Genomic DNA, 16,762 nt, shown 5'->3' with positions numbered 1-16,762 from the left:
GGCAGAGATGGCAAGGGTGCTTGACGAAGGTTAGAGCAGGGTTCAGATCTGTGGTTTGGGGGGTCAGTGGGCGTCCTAGCTGACTCAGCAGCACCCAACAACAGCTCTCGTGTGTTCCATTGAGTGCTATCACTGATCACTAGATCAGTTCACTGTTCAAAACAAAATCATTTGATACCTTTAATTCTTTTAATTCTTATTTTATACTTTCAGGCAATCTCATTAGCGATTATTCACATTGTTTGGGGATAAGGAAAGTTGGATTCTGGAAACAACAACTTAGAATTTGTGTGTAAGTCCCCAGCCAAACTTTTTCTAAGAACAAATCATGAAAAAATTATACTGATGATTATAGGAGTTAGATTATAGGAATGAGATGTTATGACTAAATGTGGGAAGTCTTAGCAAAGCCTCTCTGAACCTCACTTTTAATAATATGAGAATAAGTTCATTCAACTAGATTTGTAGTTCAGTATCTACACAGAGCAGGTTGATGAATTATAAGCATGCTACACTCCTTTCTGTTTTCAGCTCTGGCTTGTTTAAAATAATTAATGACTTGAATAAAGTGTTTTGCAAATGTTTATATGATAAAAATAGTGATAATATGCAAATGTTATTTAGAACAATAATGCACAGTAGAAATATGCACGCACATAGGTAGTTTTAAAATTTCTGTCACTTTATAAAAAACAGAAACACATTTCTTTTGATACTGTATTCATTTAATCCAAAAAGTTAAAAATTTTAACATGTTTTTAATTTTTTTTAAATTATCAATGATTCAACACCAGTGTTTATTGCAACAGTAGCCAAGTCAACAATTAAAAACAGCTCAAGTGTTCATTCCTATGAATGGATAAACAGAGTGTGGTATATACTTACACTGGAATATTATTCATCCATAAAGGAAATGAAGTTACGCTACATGAAAGACAAGAATGAACTTTGAAAATATTAGACTGGATGGAGTAAGTCAGATACAAAAGGAAAACTATTTAATGATCTCATTTATAGGAAATGTCCAAAATTGGCAAATGCGGAGACAGAAAGTAGATTCATTATTACCAGGGACCATGGGGAAGAAAGATGACGGTTAATTGCTTCTCATGCACAGAGTTTCTGTTGAAGGATAAAAAGGTTTAAACATAAATTGTGGTTATTGTTGTTGTTAATGTGCCATCAAGTCACCTGTGGCTTCTGGGGACCCTGTGTACAGTAGCTCTGAAGCCTGCCCTATCCTGAGCTAGTGTCACTGGTTCTGACACACCAACCCTCATAATCCCAGTGACTGAATCAGTCCATCTCATCTGAGATCTTCCTCTCCTGCCCTGTCCCTCCACCCTTCTGAGCATGATGTCCTTCCCATGGAGTCCCTCTTGGCCAAGTGCCCAAAGTATGTGAAATGGAGCTTCACTTCTAGCCTCCAAGGAGAAACTTGGTTTCACCCTCTCCAAGAGAGACCTATTTGTTTTCTTGGCAGTTCATGGTATGTTCAATACTCTTCTGCACTGAAACTCAAAGGCATCAATTCTTCTTCTATCATCCCTAGTCATTGTCCAGCTCTCTGATGGACATAGCAAGTAATTGCAAAGACCATTGCCTGGATACACATTAGTCTCTAGACAGACATCATTTCTTCTCAGTACTATGGAGAGGTCCCTCATAGCAGATTTTCCCAGTGCAGTTCATCTTTTGATTTCCTGACTGCTGGTGCCAAGTATCTTGATTGTGTAGGCGAGCAAACTCAAATTGTTTACTAGATCGGTCTCTTCTCCATCTATCACTGTGCTGCCAATCGGCCCAGTGGTGAGAAGCTTGCTTTCTTAATGTTGAGCTTCAATCCATATTGAAGACTACAATCCTTGACTTTCTGCAGCAAGCACTGCAGATCCTCCTCAGTTTTGGTAGGCAAGGTTGTGTCATCTGCATAACAAAATTTGTGGTTGAGTCTTTCTCCAACCCTAATTGCCACGTCCTTCCTCATAAAGCCCAACCTCCCAAATGATCTGTTCTGCATATAGATTGAAAAGGTATGGAGACAGGACTCATCCCTGATGCAGTCCTTTCCTGATTTTGAATGATGCAGTGTAATATCTTATTTTTTGATCTATTTTTTTTTAATTTGGTATGTGTTTTATACTAACAGCATATCTATTCAAGACTGACCATACTTCAAGTGCTTTATAACTTTATATGGCTAGATGCAGCTCTAGGGTGTCAGGATTTTCTTGGCAAGTTGTAGCAAACTCCCCAGAATTAATAAGGTTAAATTTAATAAGTTGTTATGTGTAGTTGCATTGACTACAACTCATAACGACTCTGTGCACAGTAGCTCTGAATCTTGCTCCATCCAGAGCCACTGTCTCTGCCACACCTACCCTCATCACCCCAGTTATTTGACAATCCATCTCTTCTGGAGTCTTCCTCTCCTGAGCCATCCCTCAGTCCTTTTCAAGCATGATATTATTCTTAACTAAATGATTTTATTGAGGAATGGGTGATACCTAACTTGATAAACCTAAAGAAGACTTTTGGTTTATTATCACCTCAGTTTAGGTTTTAACACTAACATGATCAGCCAAGAAAAACTAGCACTGAGTACATTGGTAAACCTACTCCTCCTAATTTGACAGCGTAGTGAGTTTCCAAAGACTAGACTAGTTCATTATAGGAAATTGGCATTCAGCCTCAGTGAAAATCGAGGATGACTATGTCCTGTCACAAAATGGAGAATGGCTGCATCTGTAGGTAACTACCAAGTTACATAGCTGCCAACTTGAGAATCGTGGCTCGGCCTGTGGACATATACCTACTTGAATTGTAGCCAGTGGTGGTCTCATCTCACATGTCAGTGTTCATTACTGCTATATCTGCATAATTTATGTACACAGTACATGGGGAGGAGGTATTTCACTGCTGCCATATAAATGAGAACAGTCACAAAATGAGATGGTTGCTAAGGGAGAAATAGGTGTCATTCAATTACATAGACTTAAATTGAGATTTCCAGTTTATGGAATAAATTGAAATGTAGGATGGATTAGAAACACTCAAGGCTTCTTTTGCCTCTGAGTTTATTATTGTGTAACTGTTTGTTCAATGATTTTATTAAATTATGTTTATATGCTCATTTTAAAAATTAAAGGCACTCAGATTCTAGAATCCTAAAAACCTGATCATACTGTAGTAATTTTTCGTCCATCCAGCTAGGTAGTTTTGACCTTTCATTAAACACTACCACTTGATAAGTATTAATTTAAAAGTATTTTTTGTTTTAACATTGGCTTTCTTTCCTCTTTGGGGATTTATGCAACTGTGGTATTTTTCCTCTGCGTTTTATTCCACCTGCTCTTGTTAATTATGTCTTTCCTACTCTGGTTTTGGAAGACTCTCCTCTTTACTCATTCTTTCCATTTGCTCTTTAAATTCTTAGGAAGCTTTCTTCTGTTTCCTTTTTTGATTTTGTATGTATTAAAAAATAAGTTTAGGAATAATGTTAAACAATGCCTGTGCAAAGGGAAAATAGTATATTTTGCTTTTAGAACTCTTAATAAATAAATTTACGTTCCCTTTAAAAGTCTCAGAAGTGCTTTTTTATTTTATTTATTTATTTATTTTACATTCAATTCCAGATATTATTATTTCAGTTTTATTTTTCAGTTGATAAGAAAGTGGCAATTTTTTTCCCGCTGATAATAAAAGTGGTGTATTTCATTTAAGTATTTTCCAGCTTGATTTCCGCCCTAGAAATACTATAAGTGAGAATTCTATACCTGACCACCTGGCCAGTTAGAGTACCCTACATATCAGTGGAGACTTGAACTTTATGTATATGCTTTAAAACCTACTGGATATTGTCATCATCATTTAAACTGCTAGTTTCCAGACTTGGATATAATATTAGAATCACTTGGGACTTTGATATCTCACTTAGCCGTACTCATCTTGCCTGTGACATAATTGTGTATATAAATTGAATTGAGTAAATATACTAATGAAAACAGAAAATTGCAAAGTCCTGTTTGATACAATGTCAACAAATGCAGTAGTATCACTTGGAGTCTAAAACTAAACTTGAACTATGATAAACATTAATTAAATACACAAATAGCATTTTCATATCATTTTGGAATTTGGTCTTTGGATGAATAATTTGATGATTCATAATTTGTAAAAATCTTCATTGTGAACCTTTTATTATCTCCCATTCTCTTAACATATCTCCTTATAACAAGAATATCTGAATTTAAATAAATTCCTCATTATTGTTTTAATAACAATATTGTGGTTCTTAAATATTTATATGCCTTATGAAGGCATTTGGTTGTAAATACTTAAAATAATTTTTTTAACTTTTTCCTTCCTTGTTTCTATGAAGGAATATTCCAAATTCTGCATAACTGACTTTCAGATTGAATTTTATAATGTAACACACCTGTATGGTGGCATGGGTTTATCTATATGAATTTACTTTGTGGGATTTAATAGACATAAAGAATGTACAGAGTTCTGAATGGTTCACTTAATAAAACTGCTGAATTTTTTAAAAAATAGAGCTGGCAGATATATATTCCAGGAATTTGACCTTGTTATTAAATCACTGACTTTGTTTACACGATGTTACGGAAAAGGTTTTACTTCCCATTTGGTCAAAGTCATTCTTTAAAGAAGAAATTAGTCATTAAGTCATAAGAAAACTAACAGCAGTAAAAGTTGAACTGATTGATTATAATGTCCTGGTAATGTGACTTCAAAAATTTTGCTACTGATTTATTTTAAAATACTTTCCTTCTATGTGTCAAATTTTCTAAAATACTCTGTTACAAAAACATATAGATGAGTATGTATAATTTTCCTACAGTTAATTCCAGTATGTTTTCAGAATTAGAGAATGCAATTAAAAAATGTTAACAACCGTTTCATTATTACTCTGAAATACTTTAAACAGAAATAATATCTTTTTATCCCTGGTTTGAAATTTCAGTTTCTGCCTGAACTTTTTCTCTGAGCCTACCTGACATCCACTTGAATGTATTAACAGTACCTCAGAATTACTGTCACGCCTCCTCTTGCATGAATATGCACATACACTGAAAAATATGTACAATTATAGATATATGTACAATTATATTTTTCATAGCTATTTCCGCATTTTAAAATTGGGAACACACTATCCATTTAATATCAGGGATATTGTTGAACTAGCACTGCATTAATAAAGTCCTTTTATTCAGTCATTAAAAATTACATTAAGATTATTTTTTTAAAACGTTCATAATATATAAGACAATACAAAAAAAATACATCCAAGAGATGAAGAAAGTTTAAATGAAAGAACAGTTAGATTGTGCTGCTACTCATGTGTCAGTTTGTCACGCTTGATAAGTGTCCTTACTTCCCTCTCTGCCTGTTTAATTCACACCTCTCCCAGTATAAACTGTCTAAAATTAAAGTAAGATTTTCTGCTTTCATGTTGAACTTTTTTTCACTAGGCTGCATTAATCCTTTTCACTTTTCTTCAGAAGGTTATGTTTTAGTTACGCCTTTGCCACCTTCTACCTTTGTACTTTCCCCCCTTATTTCTATAAGAAACTCACAATTCAGTTTTATTTTCAAAGCAAACAGGGAATAAGTTTGAGTACACTAGAACCGATTCACCTACAGGTTTTGAAATCTGTGCCTGAACTACACATGCAGTAAGGACAATATTCTGCTGATACAGTTGATGAATTTAATATTAACACTTATAAACTGAGTAGTACAACTAGTATTTGGACTAATCCTTATAGCAGGACATCATTTCACTTCACACCACTGGTTCTCTTTGCATACCTGGGCTGTTGCATCAGTACAGTCCTTTTTGATAAAGAAAGTCTTGTGAATATCCTCGGGGACTTTTTCCCTGGATCTGCTGGCAACAGTCTTGTGTGTAACATCAGGCAAACTTGTAATGTCTAAGTAGTTTACAGCCAGTTGTTGTTGTTATGTGCCGTCGAGTTGCTTGCGATTCATAGTGACCCTATGTACAACAGCCCTAAACCCTGCTCTATCCTGTGCCAATAGCACTGCCTCTGACACACCCATCCCGAATACCCCAGTCACTGAATCAGTCCACCTCATAGAGGGTCTTTTCCTCCTCTTGCGCCTTCCCTCCACCCTCTTAAGCATGATGTCCCTCTCCAAGGACTTGTCCTTCCTTACAACATGTCCAAAGTATGTCAGATGAAACCCCAGAATTCTTGCCTCCAAGGAGCAGCCTGTTTTAACCCTCTCCAGGATGAATCTGTTTTCTTGGCAGTCCATGGTACATTCAGTACTCTTCTCCAGCACCACAGCTCAAAGACATCAAGTCTCCTTCTATCCTCCCTAGTCATTGTCCAACTCTCTGATGCATAACAAGTGATTGCAAAGACCATCGCCTGTATCAGACGCACCTTAGTCTCCAGAGTGACACCTTTGCTCTTCAGTACCCTAGAGAGGTCCCTAACAGAGGTCTTCTTCTTACAGCCAGAGAAAGTTCAAAAAGTGTTTCCTGGTCAACTTTGAGGAAATTTTGGTCCCAAAAGGGGACGTCATCTGTTCTCTTTATTCTCGTCATCCTCAGCAGGAGGAGGGTCATCTTTGTGGTGAGTGTACCACTGAATGACCTTTGCATTAACATCTGGAAGAGGAGCTGGGTCATTATCTCCTTCATCCATTCCCAGATCTAACAGCATGATCTTGGTAATCACAGGTTGTTCCGCAGTTTCCACATCAACTTTAAATCTCTCTCCATCAGAACTTTGCAGCTTAATTGAAGGCGTGATGTTCAGCCCCAGAAGACCACAGACCTGGGGCTGCTGAGAGCTGGACAGCCTGGGGGAAAGCATGGGGGAATGGAGAACAAGGTCCTTCTGTTTTACTTTTATACCTGCTCCACTCCACACATCAAATCCCTCTCTCATCAGCTGAGTGAAAAACTTCTTATTCTGATTTCTGGTATCATCTCTGTGGAGTGTTTCTATTTCCTTGTTCCCACCATATTTTATGTTATTAAGTTCATCCTGTCAGCGTTTCAGAAGTCTACATTCTAAGCTAGTATTAATAGCTGCTTTATGGGGCAAAATGATTACAATAAATAATAAAAGTAAAATACTGAGTGCAGTATCTGCACATAACTCAAATTTTACATGATCCTACCTTCTGCCCCTGTGAATAATGGTGCTGTGATTTTATGTTCATATTTCATCTTTTTTCTTGAGATACTCCTAATCAGGGGCTTGATTTCCCATTTATTTCATTCCCTAATACATAGTTGCTATTCTATAAATATTTTAAAATCTAATTTTATGAATAGGATTTTAGGAACTACCCAGATAAATGCTCTCCTGGCCTAATGGTAAGTGCACTGCAATCCTGACGGCACATGGTTCAAATCCACCAACTACTCTGCTGGAGAAGTATCAGCAGTCTCCTCCTGTGCATTCACTGCCTCTGAAAGTCGACTGGAGAGTTAGCTGTGGGTCAGTTCTGACTCAGCAAGACACAACAACAACATTTGTTTGTTTTCCTTTCTTTAGTGGTGATGAGTTCCTCAGTTTCCTTCTGAAATTAAACAAACAATGTGGACATTTAATAACAGCAGTTCAGAATATCATTACTGAGTTACCTGTAAATTCTCACAAGGTATTGTACAAAATTTATTAAGGGAAATAAAATGTGACTACAAAAGAGCTTTGCAGATGAATGGCAATTTAGAAACATGGTACTGATTTGGTGAAACTATCAGTTCTAAAAAATCACAAAGTTTCGAGAAGTCACTGATTAAATATTGATTGCACTTATCTGTTGAAAAACATCATATTGTATACCTCTAAAAAAGATAAAATGAGAGAAAAAATCAATACGTTGAACTTTGCATTTTTGTCTTAAAGCAGACCAAGAAAGTTGAGATAAAACTGTGTTTAGTGTTACTGAAAAATAGATTAATACAAGACTTTTTTAGTGAATGAATTGTTTGATAGTGAAAGTATAAGTGGCCTCTAGAAGCAAAATTATCTTGTAAGGGTTTTATGTGTATTGGTTTTAGATACTTGTCTAAATTGAACATTTTTAAAATAGATATATTTTACTGGGATATCAGTAATACAGAATCACATCATTCTTGAAGCTTTAAGAATTTATTTTCCATAATATTAATACCCATATAGAAATTAAACTATACATATATGTAAGTAAATGCATTCTGAAAATGGAATTGATTATTTGTATGAAATGACCAATTTGTATTTGCTGTCAGGATTTATCTTTTTTGTTTGGTGGGTTTTGGTGGTTTTTTTAGGATTTATCTTTAAGAGTATACTTTTAAAATAACAATTCTTTTATAATCCCTGTGTATATAAAGTTGTAAAACATTTTTTTTTCATTCTCTGAAATTTAACTTTTGAAATTATTAACAGATAGTGCTTGAATGGGCTTCACCCCAGAATTTTACTTCTGTTTGTGAAGAACTGGTTAGTAATGTTGAAGATTTGAGTAATGAAGTCTGCAAGCTAAAAGCCTTAATTCAAAAGGTATTTATTTATCTAGTATAAAAAAGTACAGAAAGACAAAGGGAGATTATTTACAGTACTATCTTAGACAAGGAAGCAATTTAAGTTCTCAATAATCAGTGATCAAAAAAGGATCTTTTTGGTTTTTAAGAATGTGAGCTTTTTGGTTTTGGTTCTTATATATAAGGAAGCTCTGTTGGCCTACTGGTAAAGAGCTGCACAGCTAACCCAAAGATACAAAGTTTGAATCCATGCTCTGTCCTCCTCTGTGATTTACAGCCTCTGAAAACCTGCTGAAGGGTCAGCAGTATGTCAGTTCTGACTCATCAGTATCACGAATCCTGTTTAAAAGGATTGTATGATTGGGTATTATTGTCCTGACAGGGGTCCAGAATGAAGGCTGCACAGTGGAGTGGACTTGGGGGGAGAGATTGTATAATAAAGAAAGAATTTTTCTTTTACTTTAAAAAAAAGTATATATTTGAGTGTAAGAAGTGATTCTTTTTTTCCACTAAGAAAAAAATCAGCCGCAAAATCTGTGCTCCTGATAAAGGAAACTTTGTTAAAAATAGGTAATAAAAAAGGAAAATAATAGTGAACTAAAGAACTCACTTCTGAGTTCTCCAAAACTGTCTAATTAGTAAATTTGATGTCATTAATATTTTGGCTAAACAAATAGATGTGCATTAAATTATTCATTAAATTTTCTACAAAGCCATTTTCCTAAAAACAAGCCTTATACGTGTTAATCTTTTAATGCTATTGATCATTAAGACAACTTACACACACAAACTAAATACAAGTTTAATTTGCTGACAGTGCAAAACTTACACCACCATTATCCTCACCATGCCTACCTCATTTGGAAGAATTGAAAGGAAATAATATTTATTTTCTTAACATAGCATTTTCTGTTTTGTTTTGGCTTTTTCTAAAGATCCAAAGGAAATTTTAAATTTTGTCTTTTTCCCCACAAAACATCAAACTGTAGTGTGTAGTATGTGAAATTTCCCAAGACATCCTTGTTTGAAGATATAAAATGAACTATTTGGTTTCTCTAAAACAAGCTAAAGACATTAAATGTAGAAGGTTGATAGAAATTTAATTTGAGAGAAGGAACTGAATATTTGATGACTGAAAACACAAAACCCTCTTTAAAGTTTGACCCTAAAACAGTCTAATCAGAACCAAAATGTTTATATCAATAATGCTTACCTATAAAGAGAATTATCCTTTTCTTAGCTAAATAGACAACCTTCTTTCTGTTACTTTTCCTGTCTTGAATTTATGGACTTCCTTATAAGGCCTTGAAAGTGCATTTATTGACCTATAATAATAACAGACAATTCTTTCAGATAGAAAGCTTTAATTTTGGAGCAAATTAGTGGATTAATTTTGCTAGTTTCATTACAAGGACTTATCATCTTAATGAGATTTGACTTAGGGAACTATAAAAATTTCCAGATTTTAGGGTATGCTACCATGCCTACTAAGCTTTTATTATTACAGAGTTTACCAATAATAATTGAAGGGAAATTTTTTTTAAAAGAGAAACATAGGAGTTATCACAGACAAGTGTATGGAGGTGACAAAGAGAGAGGGTGAGAGAGGTCAAGGCTAGACTTTAACACCACATCACTCTCTCTCAAACCAACACACTGACAGGCTCTTGTCAGAAAGGGTCATTCTAAGTAATTGGTTAATAAAAGGAATGACTTTCCCAGGATTCAGTAAATGGAGCATCAGTGTCAAAAAGGAATCTGTTGCTGAATTGAAGCCATTTGGAAGTCAGGCCAAGATTACAATATTGTAGTAAGATTGTCATTGATGTTCTTTTTTGTGCTATAAATTTAAAATAATTTTGCAAACTTTTAAAGCTAAGTGTTTATACTATAGATTTTAGTAGTGGTTATTCCTGCTAATATTTTAAAAGTTTTTATCACCACTCCAGCACAGAATGTTTTTAGTAAATATCACTCTATAAATATGCCTGATTGAACCTTTTCATCTTTCAAAGATCTTTTGGTTTCTGTTCATTCTCCTTGTCCTCACTAGCTCCCAGGCCCCCTCTCATATGCACACACCACAGTGTCTATGTGTTGTGGGAGTGTGCTCTTCAGCGAGAAGTTGGTGTTTGTGAAGATTTAGAAACTTATTACATTTTATACTTTCATTGTTTAATAGTCATTTAAACTTTTGTTAATCTTTTATTACTAAAATTATTTTTATAAAATCCTAATATTCCATTCTAGCTTTAGCAAGGAAGTTCTGGTGGCCTAGTAGCTAAAAGCTACACTGTATCTAATTATTAGTTTTTATTAAATTTCCTCTGAGTTTTCTCAGAAGATTATTTGCTTTTTTCTAAAACACCAATTTGTACAGAAGGAAATAAATATCAATTGTCATTCCTCACAGATAGAAACTTTAAGCTAGCATTAAAAGATCTCTTAACACCATTTTAGAATGTGATCATGTATGAAAACATTTTAATGTGAAACTGATAATGCTTATGATAGAAGAAGAATCAATGCCTTTGAGTTGTGTTGCTAGACAAGAGTATTGAATGTATCATTGACTGCATCATTGACTGCTAAGAGAACAAACAGGTCTGTCCCAGAGAGGGTAAAACCAGGCTGCTCCTTGGAAGCGAGGATTTTGAAGCTCCATCTGACATACTTTGAGCATGTTGCAAGGACATGTATTCATCTTAAATCTTCCATGAGAATCTTGAGTTGCCTACATCTCAAGTGAATTGACATTTGTACATTTTAAAAAATTAATTAAGGGAGCTCTGGTGCTAAAAATATTTTGATTAATAATGTTAGAGAAGAAAATTGAAAAAGAATTATATAGAGCATTTTAGAAATTCTAAGAGAATAATGAGAATTACAAATTCAAGTGTCAGAATGTTGTGATAACGTTTTGGTGGGGATTGATTATACTGAAAAAACTTCGGAGTTTAAGCCTGAGAAAAGCACTGCGACATCTTTTCTAACATTCTAATGTTAAGATTGTTATGTGCCATCAAGTCAGCTCTAATAGCTGAGGTCTAGCAGGTTTTCAGAGGCTGTAAATTGCACAGAAGATTTCCCTTCTTTCTTCCTTGGAGCAGATGGTAGATTTGAACCACTTGCCTTTGGGTTGACAGTGCAACTCCTTACCACTGGTTTAGCATATTTATTTTATTTAAATATGTAAATAATAAACATGTTTTAAAAAATAAAGATGTTTGAATTTCCAGGATATCTCTCATGCTTCTACCTCTTCTATTCCCCCCACCCCCCATTAACTATTAGTTACAGAGTGAACGGGAGAGTGATCCAACTCACGTGCCCTCCGTGGAAGAAGTCTCCCCGTGGGGCAGTAGGATTCTGAGGCGGACAGCCGTTGCAGTGTGTGGATTTGGGCTTCTCCTTTTCATATGCAAGTTAACTTTACAGAAAAAATAACCTTAATTATTTTTTAAATATGCATATATGTTTTTACTACTCTTACTCAAAGTAGTAAACTAAAGAAAGCTTTTAACAATTTTTGGACCAATAAAACTTTACATTTTGCCTGTAATCCATAAGAAAAATTATGATAATGTACATAAGAATGTTTTTCTTTAGAAAGTAGTTTGTCCTTTTTCGTTAGAAATAGAATTTATTGTCTCATGTTCTCATTGATCAAGCAGTAAATTATAAATAATTCTTTAGTTTGATCTCAGTTACATTTGAAATGTAAGTATCTGAATGTTTTTACTTTAAATTTAAGTATTGTCCAAATGTGAATACTCCTCATACAAAACCATACACCTTCCAGCAGTGGTTTAAAGGCTTAGGACCATTGTCTCATGGGATAACTCGGTCAACAGCATAATACAGGCCACAAAAAAACCCAAGTCTGTATCTGTATCCTAGTTATCTGAGTAGCTGCTGGGGTCTTAGATTGTGGGTGTCTAAGACACAACTGCAGGTCACTACTTGTCTGGAGCCAAACACGATTACCAAAAGCAGAGAGAAATAAGCAAGTCTGCCCAGGCCACAGCCTTATCTTTTCTGACACCAGAAGAACTAGATGGTGCCCAGCTAGCACCATGGGCCGTTCTGACCAATGTCATGGTAGTTTGTTTCAGCTAGAATGGGAGAAGAAAATAACGGAGCAGACACAAATTATTTTTTTACCAAAAAGAGCAGGCATACAACAACAGTGGAAACTGATTCCCTGAGATGCCCTTTAAACCTAGGATGGAGTCTTTCCTCTGAGATCACCTTTTAGTAAAATAGAGCAGTGCACAAAATAAGGAAATTACCAGCAAAATTGGTGTTCTGTTTACAAATTATCAGTATAAGACGAGATGGTCAACAAATACTCAGATAAAGAGGGGGAGGGTGGGGAACTAGAGTCCTGGTTAAGAGAACAAATTGAGCACAAAGATGCTGATACTAATGTCCTGGAACTAATCAGCTTGTATGGAAATTGTTCAATAGAAACCTAACTTCCAATAGAACCTTTCTCCAAAAACTCAATAAAACATTAGTAAAAATAAAAGATGTGTTTGTCATAATCAGTCTTACAGAATTTTAAAAGTTTGTAAATAAATAGCATTTTTAGTCCTTATTTTCCTTTTGTCCTGGAGACAAAAGTTGCTTTCTGGAGGCAAGGATTTGAAGTTCCATCTCATATACTTCGGGCCTATTATATTGGCAGGAGGGACCAGTCCTTGGAGGACATTCACAGTAACAACACAGGAGAGGAAGACCCTGGATGAAATGGATTGACCCAGTGACTGGGGTAATAGAGGCAGATGTACCAGAGACAATGAGACTGGCTCAAGATAGGATAGGCGTCAGAGCCATTGTACATAGGGTTGCTTAGAGTCAAAGGTGACTCCATAACAACAGCATCCTGTCCATTATTATATAATAAGGAATTTCTATTGGATTTTTTTTAGTTAAAATTATTAGAATAGTACTGTTGTTGTTATTGGTAGGTGTCGTTGAGTCAAGCATGACCCATAGCAACTCTATGAATCACAGATCTGCACCCTGTCCTATCCTATGCTATTCTCACAATCTCTGAAATACTCTAAACCATTGTTGCCGTCACTGGTAGAGGGACTAGAGCTCTCTTTGCTGTCTCTCCACCTTCCTAAGTATGTTGTCTTTCTCCAAGTAATAGGCTGTCCTAACAACATACCTGACATTTGTGAGGTGACCCTTTATTGTCTTTGCCTCCAAGGAGCTCCCAGGCCACTATGGGTAATACTTGACAGCATTTAACATACAAGGGCAGACTCAATCAAGCAGGAACTTATTTTTTGTGTCCTTAAGTCAGAACCAGCTCATAGCTCCAGTGCTTTTCAGAGGCGGTAAATTACACAGGAAGTGTTTGCCCATCTTTCTTGAGCAGCTGGTGGGTTAGAAACATATGCCATTGAATTGACAGCCCAGCTAACCACTGGCAGGAATACGCTGATTGAGTTTTGCTTGCTTTGGTGGTATACTCAGCTGTAGTTGATCTACAGTTCTTTTTCTGACAGTATGTTCTTAGGTCCCATGGAGCTGGCTGCAACTCATAGCGACCCCCTTGATGACCTGATCTGAATCTCGCCATCCTACTGTCTTGACTGTTATGCTCAAGCCCATCAAAATGAGGGTCTTCCTCTCTTTCAGTGACCCTCTTCCTCTCATAATGTCTTTTTCCCAAAGACTGGCCCTCCCTGAGAACATACCCAAAGTACATGAGAGTTTCACCATGTTGGTCTTTAAGGAGAACCCTGGTGCACTTCCTTCAAAACAGAGGTGATTGCTTTTCTGGCTGAGTCTGACTTCTGCTAACTCCTAAAGGGAGACCTGTCCCCTTGAGCAATACCCACAGTGTAAAACAGCCCTGTGAACTCAGACATGGTCTCCCATGCACCCGCTTCGCCTACTCACTCAGTCTGATATTCACTGCAAATTACCACCAACTTTACAGAATCTCTTTTTACTCATAGTTTTGGGGTTTATTAGGGAAATAAGGTTAGGGGTGGAGAGAAGGTCAAGGATCCAGTCCAGGTTAACAGCAAGATAAAACTCCTCAATTCATTGGACAGCCTCTCAGTCAACAGTAAGATACAGTCAGTCCATCAGTGTAGGCAACTTCTCAGTCACCAGCAGGACGCCTCTTGCTGTCAGAACCTCTGGCTCAGCCCTGACCGTCTCTGTCAGGTTACGCTTTGCCACAGTCTCACTACAGGTTTTTTTAGCTCTAGCTTGCATGCTGGCAGCACAGCTGCTGCTGATGTCGAAGATGCTGCTCTACTGTGAGTCATCAGCCACGTGTCTGTAGTTGAGGCAGTCAGAGACCACACACCCTGGGGAAGCCGAGGGCTGAAGTAGAGCCTCAGATTCATTTCACTACACGTTCCCACGTAGCCCTGTGGGCAGGTCTGAGGCAATGGGTAGAAAAGCCATTCCTAGAATGTCCTAACACCACAGTTCTCTAAGGAGTAAGTGCCTTCATGGCGTGGCCTCGTCTGGAGGAAGTTTTTGCTGCTAACCTCTACGGCAGTTGAAATCCAGCAGCTTCTTTGCTGGAGAAAGATGGTGTGACTGTTCGTCTTCCACACCTGCCTTTGAATGTTGAGCCATGGAGGTGGATTCTGTTCCAAGTTAGAAGGGTGTCTTCAGGCTGTAGCCTCAGAGGTCCCACTGGTCCCTACCACCCCAGTCAGCCTGGCCTTGCCATTTCCCCTCTACTTCATCTAGGATCGTCTGCTGTGGCTCCTGTTAGAACGCTCAGCAGTGGTTTCTAATACAGCCTGACTGATCTCCAGGATTCCGGAAGGTGAGGTTCACTTGGGCCTTTAGTGGTTTGGACTAACTGTTGCAGTACCTCTTTGCTTTTCTTCCCTCTTTGTCTCACAGAGTTACTCAAAACTTTTTTATTAATTTTAATGGATGTTTACAGAGACTATGGATTTCCATTCATTCATTGTTGCACTTTTCTCCCTGCCCAACCCCCACCCACGCCCCCCTCCCCCCTTCACTCTTCTCTTTGAAAAGGAAAAGAAAAATTCTTTCATTGTTACACAATCCCTTCCCCCAGGTCCACTCCATTGTGCAGCCTTCATTCTGGACTCTTGTCATGACAAAACTTTTTACGATTTCCAACCCTACTCAGCAAAGTAGGATGTAGATCACTGATTTGAGGGATCAAGATGTCTTCCAAGACTCTTAATCCCAAAGGCCTAGAATCACCAGTGCATTCCTTCATGCTGTGATAAAAAGCTTATAAAGCATTGCACCTGGTTGACTGTTCTGTATACATGGATGTATTTAAAGTGTATACTAATGTTGTTAGGTACCAGTGAATCTACTGCCACTCCTAGCAATGCTGTGAACACTTATCTGGACCTTGCTTGAGGGTGTCGTTGTTGCAGTCATAGAAATCATCATCTGCCCGATCTGCGTATGGCCATTGATGTAGTCCTTGTTTGTCCCCTATCTGTTGTGTGTTTATCTTGCCTTTCTGCTTCTGTATCTGCTACTGACAATTTCGTGTATACCTCTGTGTCTTCTCTGTGCTTATGTGTGATTCTGTTCTGATAAACCCCCTCGTTACATACTGCCTTTTCCTTCACCCATCATAACATGTCTATGATCTGTTTCATTAATTTTACTCTCCCCTCTCTCCCATTCCTAGTGAATTTTCTTTTTAAGCAAATGTCAAGAGCTGTAAAAGTTCCTTCTAGAAGCATTAATGAAGATGCATTTCATAAGTTGTCATATGTTGTGTCTTCATTTCCATTCATCTCAAAATATTTTTTTTATTTCCCTCGTTTTCTTTGACACAGTAGTATTAAGGAATGTGTTACTTTCTAAATATATTCTTTAAACACTCAAATAAAAATATTAGTATTGGTTTCATTTAATTACATTGTTTAATTATATAGTTAATTATGTTGTTGTTGTTATGTGCCGTCGAGTCGCCTGCGACTCATAGCGACCCTATATACAACAGCCCTAAACTCCGCTCTGTCCTGTGCCAGTTGCACTGTCTCTGACACTCCCATCCCAATTATCCCAGTCACCGAATCAGTCCACCTCACAGAGGGCCTTCCTCTCCTGCACCGTCCCTCCACCCTCCAAAGCATGATGTCCCTCTCTAAGGACCGGTCTCTCCTTACAACATGTCCAAAGTATGTTAGACGGAGCCTCAGAATCCTTGCCTCCAAGGAGCCACCCGGTTTAACCCTTTCC

At 37.0% G+C, this 16,762-nt stretch overlaps 1 protein-coding gene and 1 pseudogene across 1 annotated transcript in view; one reads left to right on the top strand and one right to left on the bottom strand.

Annotated features, from left to right (window-relative positions):
* The window catches only part of ASZ1 (ankyrin repeat, SAM and basic leucine zipper domain containing 1), a 57,653-nt gene extending 45,670 nt beyond the window's left edge, over nt 1–11,983 (top strand). Inside the window, exons 9-12 of the mRNA XM_006882696.1 lie at nt 1,388–1,412; nt 7,559–7,668; nt 8,442–8,555; nt 11,831–11,983. Coding sequence (XP_006882758.1) covers nt 1,388–1,412; nt 7,559–7,668; nt 8,442–8,555; nt 11,831–11,983 — 402 coding nt within the window. The remainder of the gene's footprint in view (nt 1–1,387; nt 1,413–7,558; nt 7,669–8,441; nt 8,556–11,830) is intronic.
* Nucleotides 5,800–6,872, bottom strand: LOC102855850 (annotated as a pseudogene).
* Nucleotides 11,984–16,762: the final 4,779 nt, after the last annotated feature.

This window comes from Elephantulus edwardii, unplaced genomic scaffold (assembly GCF_000299155.1).
Source record: "Elephantulus edwardii isolate Elephantulus edwardi_28Jun2011 unplaced genomic scaffold, EleEdw1.0 scaffold00022, whole genome shotgun sequence".
NCBI lineage: Eukaryota > Metazoa > Chordata > Mammalia > Macroscelidea > Macroscelididae > Elephantulus > Elephantulus edwardii.
This window is presented reverse-complemented; position numbering and strand designations above follow the sequence as displayed.